This window comes from Triturus cristatus, chromosome 10 (assembly GCF_964204655.1).
Source record: "Triturus cristatus chromosome 10, aTriCri1.1, whole genome shotgun sequence".
Taxonomy (NCBI): Eukaryota; Metazoa; Chordata; class Amphibia; order Caudata; family Salamandridae; genus Triturus; species Triturus cristatus.
The window spans coordinates 634,046,170-634,063,401 of NC_140593.1; the positions used below are offsets into that span (position 1 = coordinate 634,046,170).

Below are 17,232 nucleotides of genomic sequence, written 5' to 3' on the forward strand. Positions count from 1 at the left end.
CCGGCCCGTCTCCGTCTGGTCCAGCTTAAGATTCTCCATCGTGTCTATGTGACGGGTCCCCGTTTGGTCTCTATGGGGTTTTCTGACGACGGGCTCTGTAAGCGCGGCTGCAGGCTCAGTGCCACCTTTCTCCACATCCTCTGGGAGTGCCGCGAGGTGGCGGAATATTGGCGCCAGGTGCATGATGTTATGAAACGAGTCACTGGGGTCGCTCTGTTGCCGGAGGTGCGCCGATGTGTTCTGAATGTGTGGGAGCCCAATGACTATAATGCGGCCCAGGCGCGGTGGGTGGCCCTTGGGAACATGATTGCAAAGAGAGATATTGCGCAGCTTTGGGGTTCCCAACGGCCTCCCACCGTGTCCGTATGGAAGGAGAACATGGACTGGTGCATGTTCAGGGAGAAGACGGTGTATGTGGCTCGTGGTAAACCGGGGGCGTGGGGTAGAATCTGGGGTCAGTGGAATGTGTATCGAGGGACTATCTGTTCTCCCCCCCTGGTGGATACGTCTGATGTTTCCTTGTCCCCCTGATCCTTGAGGGTTCCTTGCTTAATTTGTTCATCTGAATATAGATTTGGTTTTCCCGTGGCCCCCCCCTCCCTCTCAGACCCCCTTTTTATTGACCACCCTAGGGTGGTCCTATGTCGAGTGCCTCTGCTGTGGTTAGACGCCCTTTGAATGTTTTTCGCCTTGCTTTTTGTTTTTCTTTACTTTTGTTGATATTTATGTAAAATAGGGTGTATCCTGACTTCCCTTATGTGCAGCCTGATCTCCTGTCATTTAGCGGAGCCCCTGCGGGCCAGTCATTGTTTTTGAACTGCTTGAACATTTCTGAATACTAGCGGCCGGCCCAGGTGGTTGTAGGCCCGTGCTTGTACCCTTTTTCTCTGCACAATAAAATTTAAAAAAAAAAAAAAAGAAAAAGCTCAACATTGAAGCGGTGCTGCTTGGGCCTATCAATATGGAAACTAACGGCATATTGTGGGTGGAAAATTCTCTACTACTCTGATCGATATTTATATATTTAGACAGAAAAGAATGTGGGAAGGCTAACGGATTGTCTCACCTGGGAATGCGATATAACTCTCAGTATAACAATTACACGCCTCCTGAAGACTAGCTTCTCTAGGAATGTGTTCATATGAGAGCAGATAGAAGCTTGCTAAAAAAAGTCACAGCAATTAGGAACACTTAAGAGTAAGGAGAACAATAGTAGTTGTGAAGCACCTCAAGAGGCATACACATTGAGTTCACATTGTAGCATTAAAAAAAAAGCAGGAGGAAATTGAAGTAACAGGCCTTATAGAAAACGCAGTTGATTTGAATGAGGGCTGATCCCGTAATCTAAGAAAGGCCAATAAATAGCCTTTAACTGTGCCCAAGGCAAATCCTTACCAGGCCTAAGATAAAAACATCAATACGTTGGACAATTTAGCCTGTAAAGATCAACACGTCTCAAACCAGAAGAAATGAGTCCAATGACCAGGGTAAATGGACTTGGTTGAAGGGTGGCGGTGCAGTTACAATGACATCCAGCCCTTTCGCCAGAAGGTCAAATATTCTCAGTTGGTCCCATTCAACCTCATCACATGAAGGTGTAGAGAAGTTTCAGATGAAACACCCTGCTCCGTTGCTGGAACAGAGGTTACTCCTAAATAGAAAGCCAAAGTGAAAGGCAGATGCTCAGGTTCAATAGATAACGGAACCACATCCATAGCTAAATACGGGGCCAGTAAAATGGAATCTGCTCAATCCCATCTCACATTCTTCACACTGCACAGGATGAAGTTGTGCTGAAAAGACACAAAGAGAAGGCATTAGGCTAACCGATTGAGGAACTCATCCCCTAGAGATCCTCAAGGAGGAAACTGAAGGTTGAAAAGGTCAGGAGACCAATTGTTTGAAGAGCAGGCAAAAACATCAACAAAGGGCAATCCCCATGGAACAAAGCAGTTGTAGACTCCATTCCGAGTCCACTAAATGACACCAGCTGACCTCACACGGATGTTGCAGGAGGCTGCTAGATGACACGGTCACAGAGATCTTGTTAAAAGTTGTTAGCGTCACATTCTCAGCACCTCCCTTTTGTGCTGCCGGACAGCACCTGAATCAACCCGCTCCAGATCAATAGCAAAAATGCGATAGTCAGATGATTGGCACACAGCTCCAAAACATTTATGTGGAAGCAGAACTCTGATAAGGATCAGAGAACCCAAATTTGCACAGTGCACAAGCGAACTCTTCAGCGAAGGGAAGAAACATCTGTTACCCCTGAAGTCAAAGGCAGTAGAAGGGAGATGGCCTGCCATTCCAAGAAGCCTCCTGGGAAACACTGATCTCCTTTAAAAGGCACCGTCAATATTGGGTCAACAGTAGGCACAGGTTACAAAGTGGGCATCATATGCCACAAAGCAAATGGTCCCAGAAAAATGCAAGAGGGTAATAAACAGAAAAGGTCAAGACTGGAAGAGCAGCTTCTGCCAGAAAGATCAGGATCATTGCCTAAATGTCCTATACTTGAAGGGGAAGAAAGATTTCAAAACGACTGCCTAAAATGGACATTATCTGCATGGGTTAGTGGTGGGATTTTGGCTTTCTGCTGCTGTTGCCCTCTCCCATTCACCCCACCTCGGCTACTGATGGTTTGAAAATTCAAAAATACAAACATACACTGCTGAGTCACACCTTAAGGATAGTATTTAGCAACACAAACCCCACAAAAATAAAATTGTTTCAAAGTTAGAAAATACAAGTTATGGTTATTGGTCTTTGTTCAAAGTGCGAAAAGGTGGTGGGTGGCACCACTCACTACCAGCGCTTATCCATCCTCGGAGGGCTCTCTCCAGAAAACGACATTGCATACAATTTCTTTTATTCTATTTTATTTTAACATAGCAAATTACCATCAGGTGCCATCCATAATGTTATTTGTAATAAAAAAAGGACAATGGACAATTCACTTATATATTCAAAAGCATTCCGGGTAATTGAGACCTGCTGTCCATATGAAAAGTGGTATATATAATTTAAAAATGGATGCAATGTTTTTCAATTAATCAGTGTTACACACAGTAAAACCGTACATTGGTTATCATAATTGTTACAGGATAAACTAAATGCTACAAATAACAAACTGAATTAAACAATGGTAGACAAACCCAAAGCTACAATACAATTGGCGTAAAGTAAGATTTGGAAATGTGGGACTCATTTTTACTAGATAATGTATGTGTTACAAAGGAGAGCTAAAAATAATAAAACACAAAGGAGTACTAGATCATTCTATGGAATACAGTTCCATTAGCTTTTATGACCTCATAAGTGAAAGTTCAACTTCAGAATTAGGTCCATGTGGTTTTAAAGTAGACAACCTATTTGAATGATTGCTGAATTTTAATTCCCCAATGCCAGCTTGATGATGGTTCTTCTGCAAACATATTCCATCGAATCTACGGAGTCTTTGATTAGCGTTTTGGATTTTTAAAAAACAAACACTGAGAAACAGGATAGGTGTGTAGGATCTGCTTCTTATGGTTACCCCCACTTTTTGCTGATGTATCACTGTTTTTAACTTAGTCTGACTGGGATCCTGCTATCCAGGACCCCAGTCTAGCTGTTTTCTCCTCTAAATTGATTGCATGTACTTTAGGTACATTCCAGATTGGATTCTGGGGTACCCTTATAAGTCCCTAGTATATGGTACACTATGTACCCAGGGCATAGGTACCCCAGAGGCCTCCCAGGGGCTGCACCATGTATTGTGCCACCCCTGAGAGACCATTCAAACTGACACCACAGGTCTGCTCCTGCAGCCTGTGTAATGTGGTGCCTGCACCCCTTACTTAGATAAAGGTTCACTATATTTACTCTAAATCACTGCACATATAAACCTATCAGTCACCCCTAGGGCAGGCCTTATCAATCCTGAAGGCAGGGTGCTGGGTTTTATGTGAGTGGGTGCTCCTGCATGAGCAGAGCCCCTCTGCAGCTTTCGGAACCTAGCTTCCGGGGTTGTCTGTGATGCAGCAAACCATATATATTTAAGTGCATTATAACCTCGCGGTAAATGCTAACTTTAAAACGGCTGCTTAGAAACATGTTGTGTTTGGTGTCACACATTGGAATCATACCTCCACACCAGTAACTGGTGTGGGAGGTATGATTCCTCCCTTGTAGAACTACTACTGTGGGTCACCGGGCTACCCGGTACCAGCTTTCTTAACCCGGGCATCACAAAATGGATGCTGCCAGCCAATGAAACGAGTCTGCCCTCCTGCTGCTGAGCCAAGCTGGAGCAGGGGAAGGCCTGACAATAGGTTTCCTGCCACAGGGGGTTTGTGACCACCTCCCAGACAGGCTTTAGTGTATTGGGCCGGAGTGGGTGCACTCAGAGTAACAGAAAGTCTGCACTGGGGGCACATTTGGTGTCCCTGTTCACAGTACAGATCAAACCAGTTGCAGGAGCCATTTTCTCCTGCTCTGGCGCGAAACTTGACAAAGGACAAGGGTGTAGCCACCCCTTTGTCATGACCATTCCCAGAGTTTGTCACATCCCTTCCTTGGGTATAAAATAGGAACCCTGACTACAGGACTTTGGATTTTACCTGGACTAAACTCTGCTACAGCAACCAAGTACTTCGACGATCTACACTACACTGCATGACTGAAGAATCTCCCTTAGAGTAAAGGAGTTACTCCCCTGCAAGGCAGGCACCTTTAACGCATTTGACCAGTTTGTATCACCCGAGCTCCTGAGGACTCTGAAGTTTTCTGCAACACAGGAGGTAGGTTCCCGAGGTCTCGGAGGTCGATCTGCTCTCTCAGCAATTCTGAGACCAGTATTCCTCGTGGGTACCGTGCAACCAGAACCCCTATGCACCATGTACTTTTGCAGCAGCATATGCTTGTTGGCGATCCCTGAGGCTGTGCTTTGCGCTACGTGTAGTCCTGACCCAGAGCAGTATTTCCACCGAAGATTTCCGGCCTACACTCCACGAGTGTTCCGTGAGCTGGTATTTTCTGATTCAGCCCGAGGTCCCTTTGCGATACCTGGTCTGTTGGCCTGTGGGTCCCTGTGAAGGTAACTTTGACTTTCCGTGGGCTTTCCTGGTTGCTCCAGACGTGCCCGGACTCTCCATAGCTTGGAGAGTCCCCAGGACCTTGCTGGTCCTCACCGAAGCTTATTTCCTCTGCCCACGTGGGTTGCAGCTGCCAAGGCTTGTTGGTGTTCGATCCGGACACTGACACCCGAGCACTCTACATCCTCCGTGGGACAGCTCACCTCCGGACTTTGGTTGTCGTCGACGTCTCCTGGTCCCCGTGGCTGCAGTCTCAAGCATCGCGTCATCGCACCAGACATTCGCCGCTCGTGCCCCTGGTCACCCTGAAGTGACCCAGAATCTGTCCCCTCAGCTTTCAGGTTCTCCTCATCTCTGATCCAGGCTTGGATCCCACTGGGCACTTTTCATCTTCCCGGCAGCAGCACTTTTTCGCATCACGCTATTGAAAACAACAAAGGTTTCCGACATCACTTGACCCCTATGCACCCGGCTCCTCTGGGATAGGTAACACGGGTACCTCGGTACCAGTGGTGGCTGGTGACATTTGAAAGTGGTGAGCCGTAACAGTTAGGGATGACTTGAGGAGCCAGCGAGCACTGCATTTTCATTTACTTTCGCCTTGTTATTATTTTGAAGACTGTGCACCCCCATAATGGGGGTCCCATCACAGCCATTTGCACAGAATCACAATTACAACAGGAGTACATGACCACTGCCCTGTGTTCTCTACAGAGAGGCCAAGGATTGGATGGGCATGTACTCCGAACACATTTTTGACTGACTGGCACACAGCTCTAGAGCTCTCAATTGCAGAATAATACATAGTGCTGCTGGTGTGACTCTGTTCAAAGGATGGGTGATCAGGAATGAAAAACTGCTCCAATGTGTTCTGGCCTGAGATATTGAGTGAACTGATGTATAAGGCGGCTGCATGCCTCTTCTGCAATATCAGTTCTGTAGTGTGAGGGCAGCACCTACAATGCAAATCATGTAATGAAGCTGGCACCGTCTCCTTAACTGTTTGTTTGGTGTGCTGCTGGCACACATGAGTTTCTGAACAGTGTCCTGCGTCACATCACGTCTCAGAGTCCTCTCACAGATGTTGGCAAATCATAAGTCTGGATGCGACTGGGGGCAGATACTCTGCTGTATCCTGCCATTTGACAGGGCATGGGGCGACTGTACGTCACCGCCCGAGCAGGATCCTATCTTGAGACTCCTGCACTACACTAGGCATGCGCAGCATGCCTAATGTATTGTCAATGGAGTGGGGTGCTGAAATAAAAATTGCCCTTCTCGCAGATGCGCAGTCGGAGTCCAGTTCTGGACTCTTGCTGCTCTCGCCTGCATGTGTGCGTGCGCTGTGTGTTTATTGTTGACCATGACTCATGCGCACTTGAGTCTGTGAAGCAGCTGCCAGCACAGGCCGGAAATGTAAACAGACGAATTGCATTTGCCGTCTGCTTACATTTCTTGCGGCCCGTGAGCAGTTTTTCTTGTTGATTCTGCTAAGTGGGGCGCTGCCCCAGCGCCCCCTAGGGCCAGCCGCCACTGCTCGGTACTCCCAAGGGTGCTGGCCTTAGAACCTTCCATGTTTGAAAGGGTTTGCTTAAAATCCTCTTCGAAGTGTCCTTAAACTCTAAAATTCCAACCGCGACTTTCCCATAGAGATGTTCGGAGCTCGCGTCTGTGTTCACACACTGCACCCGCCCTCCGTGGGTCCCCTGTGTCACTACTTTGGGTCCCAGCGATTCTACGTGCTCTAGGCACTGTGTCTAGTTAAGTCGTGGTTGTTATACCACTTTCTTAGCATATGGTTCGGTCTCCCCCTGGAGCCCGCTGTGTATTGTGCTATTTACTGTCATTCTAGTGATTTAATATTGTGTACTGTGTGCTCTAACCTCATAAAGAGGTTAGTAGAGAGTTTATAGTAATAAATACATATATTTTATATATCTCTTGACTGGTTCTCCTTTCATTTGGTCATTCAGGAGGTTCTGATCTGGTAAAACAAGCTGCTTTACATTCCTTCGAGACTTAGCCTGAAGGCTGCTCTCCATAGCTACCACTAGGATAGCTTTCAATAAAGGTGGTCTTTAACCTAATCATCAAGAAGGGTCGTTTGGACTGGTGCAAGGTGCCCACTATAATTAGTGGACAGCATATACCAGGCCAACTTCTCACAAGGTGTCATCCTTTTTTCAAATGGGGCAGCTCTCTTGAGTAAGGAAACACTTAGTGGTCTTCTTGTGCTATCTACATATGATAGAAACAATGAACACTACATAGTGTGTATATACTACATTTTTGCTACTGCAATTGATTGATGTTTAAATGAATATTTTTGCCGTTCATACATTGAATGTATTCACATGTACTGACAGTCAAATCACAAGAAACTCAATTTCTTGTCTTAAAGTAGGCCTAACTTTCTAATCATGAGTGGTATATTTTTTGTTAAACCAATAAAATAGACTATAAGTCAACTTATCAAGTTGCCATTCCTAAGAACGGAGATTCTTGGTTTAATAGTGAGCTTGCTTTTGAAGAATCGGCTAATAAGTGCCAATTACAAAGAATTGTTCTCAATTTGACAGTCCGGCATGGAAATGTGGTGAGAAGACAAACTTTAAAAGAATTAAGGTTCTTCTCAAATTGGTGACTGGATGAAGAAGCACAGCCCGAATACAACAAACAGCTTTTGCTTTGGCTAGCTGTAATTAACTACAGATATAGTAAAATCCAAAAATGTCAGTCCTTCATACGAGGTGGAATAACGGAATTGGAATTCTCACCTATTCAAATTAAAACTGATGTTTTGATGGAATTAATCTTCTGATGCCCTGTATGCAATACATTACCAATATAATGGTTTCCATTCAAATTGGAACTCTACACCTATGCTTTTATCAGATACTCATCAAATTTGTATATTAAGGGGAAACGGAAGTACTCCGTGCAGTACCCCTTCATTGTAAATAAGTTTCCTTCATTTAAAAAAAAAGCAAGGCTAAATAGTGTTAAATCCAAGAATAGATTGAATTGAGATACGGATGCCTAACAATCAGAAAGAAAATATTTTTAAGGTATACTATCCAGATGTCTGATATATACAGGGAACATATGTCTATGTGACTAACAGAACATCTTGAATGGGAAGTCATTCTAATTTGCAAATCACATCACATTTACAAAAGTTGGGAAGGATTTAACATAAGCAATGAAACATCAGCCTACATATTTAGAGACAATTTTATCATGGCTACAAATCCAGTTAATGATTGGTCTACCAGTTGGAGCAGGCAATGATTTACGAGTTTTAGGCAGAATGTAAAGGGCGGGGACTATTTAATATTAACACCCTAAAAACCTTCCCTTTTTCTCAGTTGGTAATTTCATCTGTAATCCACTGCTTGATTAAAGAATTAATTTTCATTTGGAGATAGTTGGATTTTCAGTAAGTTTAAGAGAGCATTTAATTGCCTGAATGCTTCTTATATGATTACATTACTAGAATAATCACATCCTCGCCTTTATCCGACAGTTACAATGCTACAGAATAACTCCAATGAACAGAATGCTTTTGTTTCAGCACTGGGTACATTCTTACTAGATCATGATGTGGACTATTCTGCATGAACGTTGCAGCACATTACTGATCACCAAGATACACAAAATCACAAATAAGTTAATCCTCAACCCATGCCAAAAACTTTGATTTAGTTTTTAAACCACTTTCAAATCCAACCATGTTAATACATTTGGATACCCCATTGTTCCACAGAGAAACTGGGGTTTAAGGCTGGATCTTCATGAATGAACCAGGTTCCAAATCATACAAGCCACATATTGAGACAACTGATAATGTACTAATTGAGGTGGTGATGATGCTTGGTTATATGGGTGTTGGCGAGCCCAGACCAAGGGAGTGCACCATTACCTTACTGATTTTAACCCTTTCCAAGGGAAAATCAGCTTTGTCGACCAAGTACGCCTGAATGTCACTGCAAAATCCCATAAATGGCAACAGGGCTTGTCAGCCAATGGCAATAATGTGTTCTACAGCCCAGACAACTGAATCTGTGGAATCCGAGTTACAGCAGAATATTTGTTTAGCTATGTCAAGCACATCTTGCACAAAGACGGCAAGCAGATCCTCTGGCAATGCTGGCCCAACTTGAGGAATGATCAGAAGCGCCTGTCACACCTCGTTCTCCACCGGTTTGTGAGAATTTTAGGAGACCTACTCCAGAGGCCACTCTGCCAGTCTCAAGGCAAACCAGATAACAACAGTCTCAAAGGGATCTTCCAAAAGTATGCATCTTAAAAAATAAGACTACAAGGCATAAAACAACTTGGGAGAAGTTGGCCTGGTACATGCTGTCCACCAGTTATATTGGGCACCTTGTACCAGTCCAAACGACCCTTATTGATGATTAGGTTAAAGACAACCTTTATTGAAAGCTATCCTAGTGGTAGCTAAGGAGAGCAGCCTTCAGGCTAAGTCTCGAAGGAATGTAAAGCAGCTTGGTTTACCAGATTATAACCTCTTGAATGACCAAATGTAAGGAGAACCACACAAGGTATATATGTAAAATATATGTATTTATTACTAAACACTCTCTACTAACCACGTTATGAGATTAGAGAACAAGATGCACAATAATAAAGCACTAGAACGACAGTGAATAGCACAATACACAGTGGGCCCAGGGGGAGAAAAAATCATATATTAAGAAAGTGGTATAACAACCACGACTTGATTAGACACAGTGCCTAGAGCACGTAGAATCGCTGGGACCCTAAGGAACCACTCAAGGTAGTGACACAGGGGACCCACGGGGGACGCGTGCAGTGTGAGAACACAGCCGCGAGCTCCGTACAATCGTATGGGAAAGTCGCGGTTGGAATTTTAAAGATTAAGGACACTTAGGAGAGGACTTTGAGCAAATCCTTTCAAACTTAGAAGGTTCTAAGGCCAGCACCCCTGTGAGCACCGGCGTTCTAGTGTTACCTAACCCAGGGAAGCCGGGTGCATAGGTGTCAAATGGTGTCGGGAATGTTCGTCGTTTTCAATGGCGGATGCTGCAAAGTGTTGGTGCCGTGAAGAGGAAAAGTGTCCGGTGTAATCCAAGCCTGGATCGGAGCTGAGAAGGACCTGAAAGCAGAGGGGACAGAGTCTGGGTCACTTGCGAGTGACCAGGGGTTTGGTAGACGAATGCCCACCGATTTCGGGTGTTTCAGGTGAGAAGAGGTGAAGCTTGACTCTGCAGCCATGGGGACCAGGAGATGTCAACGACGACCAAAGTCCGCAGGCGAGCTGTCTAACGAAGGATGTCGAGTGCTGGGGGGTCAGTGCCCGGATTGGAGACCAGCAAGCCTTGGCAACTGCAACACATACGGTCAGAGAAAAGATGCTTTGGTGTGGACCAGCAAGGTCCTGTAGACTTCCCAAGCGATGGAGAGTCAGGGCACGTCTGGAGCAACCAGGAAAGCCCACTGAAAGTTAACGTACCCTTCTCAGGGACCCACAGGTCGACGGACCAGGGTTCGCGAAGGGACTTCGAGAGGAATCACAAAATACCAGCCCACGGAACACTTGTGGAGTATAGGCCAGTAATCTTCGGTGGAATCACTGCTCAGGGTCTGGACTATAAGTAGCCCAAAGCACAGCCTCAGGGATCGCCAAAAAGCATATGCTGCTGCAAATGTGCACGGTGTCCAGGTTGCACGGTCCCCACGAGTGCTGCGGGTCTCAGGTTTGCTGAGAGCACTGGTCGGCCTCGGGGAAGCTTAGGAACCTACCTCCTGTGTGACAAAATCTTCTGAGTCCTTCAGGAGCTGCGTAGATGCAAACCGGTCAGATGCGTCTTTGGTGCCTGCCTTGCAGGGGAGTAACTCCTTTACTCCAAGGGAGATTCTCCGGTCATCAAACGTAGTGTAGATAGTAGAAGTACTTGGTTTCTGTAGCAGAGTTTCGTCCAGGTAAAGGCCGTAGCCCTTGAGTCCTTAAAGCGCTCTAGGCCTCCTCCAGGACCTGTGGCAGCACTTGTGCAACCATTTCCCACAAGGAGTGGGAGTAACGTCCCAGTAGGCATGCAGTGTCCACTGACCGCAAAGCAAGGGTGGTGTGACGAAACACGTTGGCTGTTATCTGCTGTATATACCTTTCATACATTAATTTTTGACAGAATAAAAAGAAGACTTTCACGCACTTTTGAAAATCATATTGGACTGTTTGGTTATTCTAATTGAAATAATTCAATTTGCATATGGTGCGCCTTATGCTATATTTGAATTACTATCACTAAGGGTTGCCTGGACTCTGTGCACAGTGCCTCACCATAGGCGGACACTATACACTGAGCCAGCCTCCTACACTTCTCCTTTGGTGCCAGTGAAGTCCTGAGGTATGAACGGTTCCAGCGTCTTGGGTGAGCCTTGACGCTGCATTTTGAGATGTGCCCAGTGGAACTCAGGTCAGTAGTGGAAGGTCTTCTTGCACTTGAAGGTCTAACACGCCGAGCAGGTCAACTCTTCATGGGCTGGAGAAATGCAAAGGTTACAGAATCTATGCAGGACAGACCAGGAAAAATTCAAACTACATTTAGGGCGGAACTGGAAGGAGCCTTCTCTATAACAACAACCAGTCATTCTCAACACTACCTGATAAAGAAAGTTGCTTTGATGCATTTTAATTCGAGTTCTACATGGTCGCTAGTCTGGTGAACAGTACTTCCATCGCAAATGTAGACCCCTCGACGACTGGCATCAAAGGTCCCAAATGAGATGTTGACTCAAAACCTCTTTGAAGAAGAACAAGTTGCAAATGTTTGTACCCAACATTAGTAGGCAAGAGTATGCAAAGCATGGGTATGAGCATCAAAACATGCTAACAGCTTGATGTTTATGATTCAGACATTACTTTGGTACGGGTACACGAAGCAGTCGTCATCAATATTGCAATTGAAGTGCAACATTTTATTGGAGAGTATGTCTGAAAAAGAGGAGCTATATTGAGTCAGTGAAGCTTCTCTGATGAATCTCTCCACACTGCCATATATTAGCAACTCCATACTGCATTGACAACGGAAGGCTTCTGCATGAAAAGAGGTTAAACAAGGCAATGTTTTCGGATTCCTTTCATTGGTGTACCTTACATATTCAGTATTATTACCTTTTGTTGGTTCATGCACACATTCAACATCGGGTTTTTGATCACATATGCTGTTCTCTTTAGGTCTTCCAAGGTTCTTGTTGGCTTCGGCCATTTCATCTTCAATATCAGACTCTGAAAGGAAGTAGTAATTTTCTTCAGAGGGTGGATCTTCAATTGACAAGGATTTATCAAGAAACATAGAATCTTCTGAAGGACGTGCAACAGTTGCCAACTGCGCACTTCTTGCTTTCTCCTTTTCAAATTGCAGACTCAAGTCACTCTTTTCCACATAAACTTGAGAAACATATTTCGTTGTCCGTTGACGACCTTCATCTTCCATAAATCCCTGTTAACAAAGGAGAAACAAGGTTGTTTGTAAAGTACATACTGCTCATCATTTTTTTAAGGTACAGATCAACAAAGCATCACAAAGATAGTTTCAAAAATGCATTTTGTTGCAGTATTATAGTGCAATCCTGATAATCAAAGTAAGCAAGCTTTATACAAGAACCGGTATATTACTTGTAAGAGCAAATAACATATCAAACAAAGGTAAAAATACCAGAATAAACATATGAATTCACAAAAAAGTATCAACAAGTTATTAAAATAGTAAACTTTTTTGGATTACCCAATCTAATATTTAGTAAGTGGATGAGATGGTGTAATCAAATAATTGGCCAACACCAAAGCACTGTGTCAAAAAAGAATACTTGCAACAGTTTCTCATACCAATTCTACTGAAGGTAGGAGGCATTTTAAAATACTTAATCAAAAGGCTTTCTACCAGTGAAACTAGAGACTAAGAAATCCTGCCCTTTCTTTACTTAGACGATCACCACTCCTTCAATATCTGTTTTTCCCTAATGTACTGAATAGGATTTAAAAATAAAATCAACAGAATTAAAGAACTGCAGTACTCAATGGTTCCTGTACCAATAATAAGTGTGTAGGTTAAATAAGTTTAACACTGCTGAGAATATGGTCTAAATGAATTTGCACAATAGGATTGCATATAGTGATGGCTTATAACCTCCCTGTAAGTGGTCCTAGTTTATTTTCTCACAAAACTTCTGCATGACATCAAAATGGCCATGTAACAAGAGCTTTGCATCACTACCTACAGGACAAAGTACCCCTAATGCCACACAGTTGAATATTGCGAGTCAAGGAGGAATTGCATGGCCATATAGAGGATCAAAGCTGAATACAGAGTTAATTTAAAGGGTCATGGAACTCCAAGGTGACTTGCAATATTCTTATATTGTACTTTATGAGGTACTTTATACCTCATACATGGACACACTATCATCCTTCCCATAAACTTGAAAGACACAGGATGCTTGTAAACATGATGAATACAATTAGCATCTCTAATGTAAAATTCAATTAAAAAACACCAAAAATGCAATTAAATCGTAGCAAAAATACATTAGAATATACAAAATATAAGTGGGTTTTTAATTTAAAAAAAAAGCTGTAGCTCAGAATAAGTTGTAAAAAGAATCTAGCTTTCCTATAACTACCAAAGAGTGGAAAAATAAACATGTTGCCACAAATATCTCCTTTAAGCTTATCGATGTTCATCGATAAACAACCAGAAGAAGGAAAAGACATGTTCTGCTTTCATGTTTGAAACCACAGCTTTAGTTATGGTCTGTGTCCTATCTTTCCCATTGGCTGCTGGCTTTGGAAGCAGGCATTGTGATGCCAGGACTCAAATTTAATATGTTTATTACAGCTGAGCTGCTACATCATATCTTTATTAGAGGCAATTGGTGCATCACAAGTCTACTGAAATTGGGAAATTAGAAAACGGTTTTATGCAGGGATCGCAGAATCCCATGTATTATCTTTTAACATTCTATTACACATGAGCAGCAACATCACATTGCAGATAATATCACACTGGTGGATGAGAACTTCCTCCTCACAAAACTGGAAGAGGTAGTAGGACAATTAAGCCCTCACCTCATCTGCCAAAAAGCCTTCAAAACTAGGGTAGCTACCTGCTAAACTGTGAATAACCCATCAGGGTCCCTTAAGTCTTGTAGTATGCTGGGCACTTACAGGACTTCTAAATACCCTTAATGTGCTCTGCTGGCCAAATAGCCCCACAGTAACTAAAATGGCCACGGATACAGTTACGATTTCTGCTTCTCTTCAACTACCAGTGAAAACTGAGTCATCATTTAAAACGTGTGTTTTCCCAGCCACCAATCAAAGTTCTGCATTTATTCCATTCCAGGTATGAGTTCCAAGTTCACCCCTTTGTTTTGTTACATTCGGGAACCTTCACATCTTAATAATAAGTTTCAATCACTGGTAAAGCTGATTGGATCACAGTCACACAGTCAAATAACTATTTCGTCCTCCCTCCAGGGCCATAAAAGTACAAATGTAGATAAGGTACAAAATCAATAGATACAACTATGCATTTCAGCAAGAAGAATTCACAATTCATATGAATAGATGACAAAATTAATACAGTAAAAAGTTAAAATATCAACTAGCAAATACAAGATACAGAAATGGCACAAGGAGGTCAATTACTATTACTTACAAACAAATTGAGAGAACAGAAATGAGACAATAATCTGCATAACATTAGGAGGGGGAGTGCCTTTCAACAAAGTGTCCACATGGCACCCAAGACGTTGGCTACTGGGATGACAAAAGTTAGACTGCAGCGCGATCTCAGGCAAACCAAGGAGTGGAAGGGGCAGGGTAGGACCAGAGTGGTATCATTGGCGGTACTTAGAGGAACATCTGTGTGCAATCTGCGGAAATAATCGGCCCAAGCAGAGGGAGCAGCGTTGTTCCCAGGTTTTGACGCGGCCGAGACACGTTTGCATGAAACTAACTGCCAGAATAAAGTCAAGTCTCTGTCTGCACAGGCATCGTTGATGGCGCTCCACCTCTGCTTGTCCCAGTTTTTTTGGCAACCGTGATGGCCTTTTTGTATGCTTTTCTGGCCAGGGAGATGCAAGGCATGTCTCTGGTTAATCATGGCTCTGGCTAAGGAGCTTGGAGCATACGGCATTCTTTGTTAAACCACAAGCCTACCTCGGGAATGTCGCGCTTTTTTGGTGGTGCCTGGGACAGAAAAGTGCCCTGATATGCGATCAGAAAAGGCTGCGTAAGGATCAATTGGCCGGGGCGACTGGATTTCCGGCCTGTATTCCTGTCATGATGTCATTAAGATCGGCAGTAAGGGTAGATAGGATGTCCTAGCGATTTATTTGGCTTCTCTTTAAACTGCGCTTGTCCGAGGTCAGTGCAATCTCCCCAGTAAGAAGGAACGGACGGGAACAGGAAAGAAAGTCGCGTAAAAACGCCTGCATAGACACAGAGAGGTAATTATGGTCACTTTCGGTCCTCTCAAACGGACATATCAATGGCAGAGGACCATAGCCTTGGATCAATTAAAATATCTATTCTGCTGGTATGCTGAGGTCTTTTTGAATGAGTGGTCCCCTGTAAAGTCCGATTTTGTGCGGCCACTAGCAGCCCGAAGACCAAACTCCAAAGTTAGGGTCTTTAATTGGACAGTAACTTGTGACCATAGGTGGATTGGCAGAAATGTTCAAAACCGTAACGGCCCAGGCCACATCCTCGCTTTTTCTTAGGTGGATATCATCATTATCAAGTGGCTCGAATGTGGTGTTGAAATTACGGACCAATGTAAGGTGCTGTTCATCAGAGCGCTGATCAAGATTACTTTCTAGAACTTGAAGGGTGTGTGATGCCACCCCTCCTCTGGTCCCTGTCACGTAAACATTAAAAATGATTACCCTAGGCTTGGTCTTACTATTAAGTTTGATAGCCAAAATATCGGGCAAGTCAATGCAAAGTTGACAAATATGACAGTTGAGAGAGACTAACCCACGTGACTGGGCCACCAGTTGCTCTAACTATGGATTTCAGGAATGAAAACGTTAAGAAAACCAGCCTATGAGTTTGTTCCAAGGACAACGTCTCTTGGAATGGACAGACATCATGGTCTTCGATGAGCGTGTTTGTCAGGCAATGCTAGCTAGGACCCAAGACCAGCCACATGAGATGAGAAACCTCTTGTTGGGCTCAGGTTTTAGCGATACCTCTCCCGATACGGAAGGGTGGAGAATCCCAGTTTCAATAAGCGGAAGAGTACTATTAGGAGGTCCAGGTTGAGAGGACACAATTTGAATTAGATTTGGGAGAGGCTTTGGGGGAGCAAGAACAAATATGAGCAGCGGACTGCATGCTAACCTCTGACATGTGGACCAGGCTAGGGTCTGATGGCAGAGGCTGTTTTAAGTCCAAACATACACTAATTGGCCTGCCGAGTCAATCAATCTCACTGAGGAATGAAGGACAACAGTCAGTCACCAGGCTAGTGTGCTCGTCAGTATAGTGGACTGGCCTGGAATATTTACATTAATTAGATCAGTAAAAAAAAAGAAAAAATGCAAACTTTTTATGGAAGCAACACGGGCGCAGCAGCCACAGGGAGGGACGGATGGGGAAGACAATGACACATAGAGCAACGTGGGGAGCAGGTAGAAGCAAATACGCAAGAGAGACCAATATGGAGCTGGGCAAGCACACAGACGAGAAAGCAGTGTGAGGGCTATAGAAGCAAATAGGCGACACAGCAACACAGATCATGGGGGGGGAAGCACATATTTGCAACAGAACATGGGGCAGTAGCACATGAAGGAAACAACTTGAAAGCACATGTACGCTTGTGGAGTGCGCAAGGAAAATGATCAAGCGTTGACAAAGCCAGTAGGTGTCGCCTATGGCTTTGAGCTTACTTCTTTTAGCAATGTTGTATAGCACCGTGACTGCTGCCTAGCATGGCTAAAAGTTAGCAGCAGCGTGTAGAGCGGTGTAGATGAGAGTAGAGTGGCATATCTTGGCATTGTGGGGAGTGCAGTAGCATAGAGTAGCACTGCGTGGAGCTAAGTGGAACAGAGTGCTGTGGAATGGTAGAGAACGGGTGGCATAGATAGGAGTGGAGTAAGGTGG

General features: G+C 44.1%; 1 protein-coding gene across 2 annotated transcripts in view; it reads right to left on the reverse strand.

The window, feature by feature from the left end:
* The window catches only part of GTF3C1 (general transcription factor IIIC subunit 1), a 1,956,011-nt gene that overhangs the window by 1,523,695 nt on the left and 415,084 nt on the right, over positions 1–17,232 (reverse strand). For both annotated transcript variants that reach the window (XM_085632176.1, XM_085632175.1), the window contains exon 9: positions 12,238–12,565. In XM_085632176.1, coding sequence (XP_085488302.1) covers positions 12,238–12,565 — 328 coding nt within the window. The remainder of the gene's footprint in view (positions 1–12,237; positions 12,566–17,232) is intronic.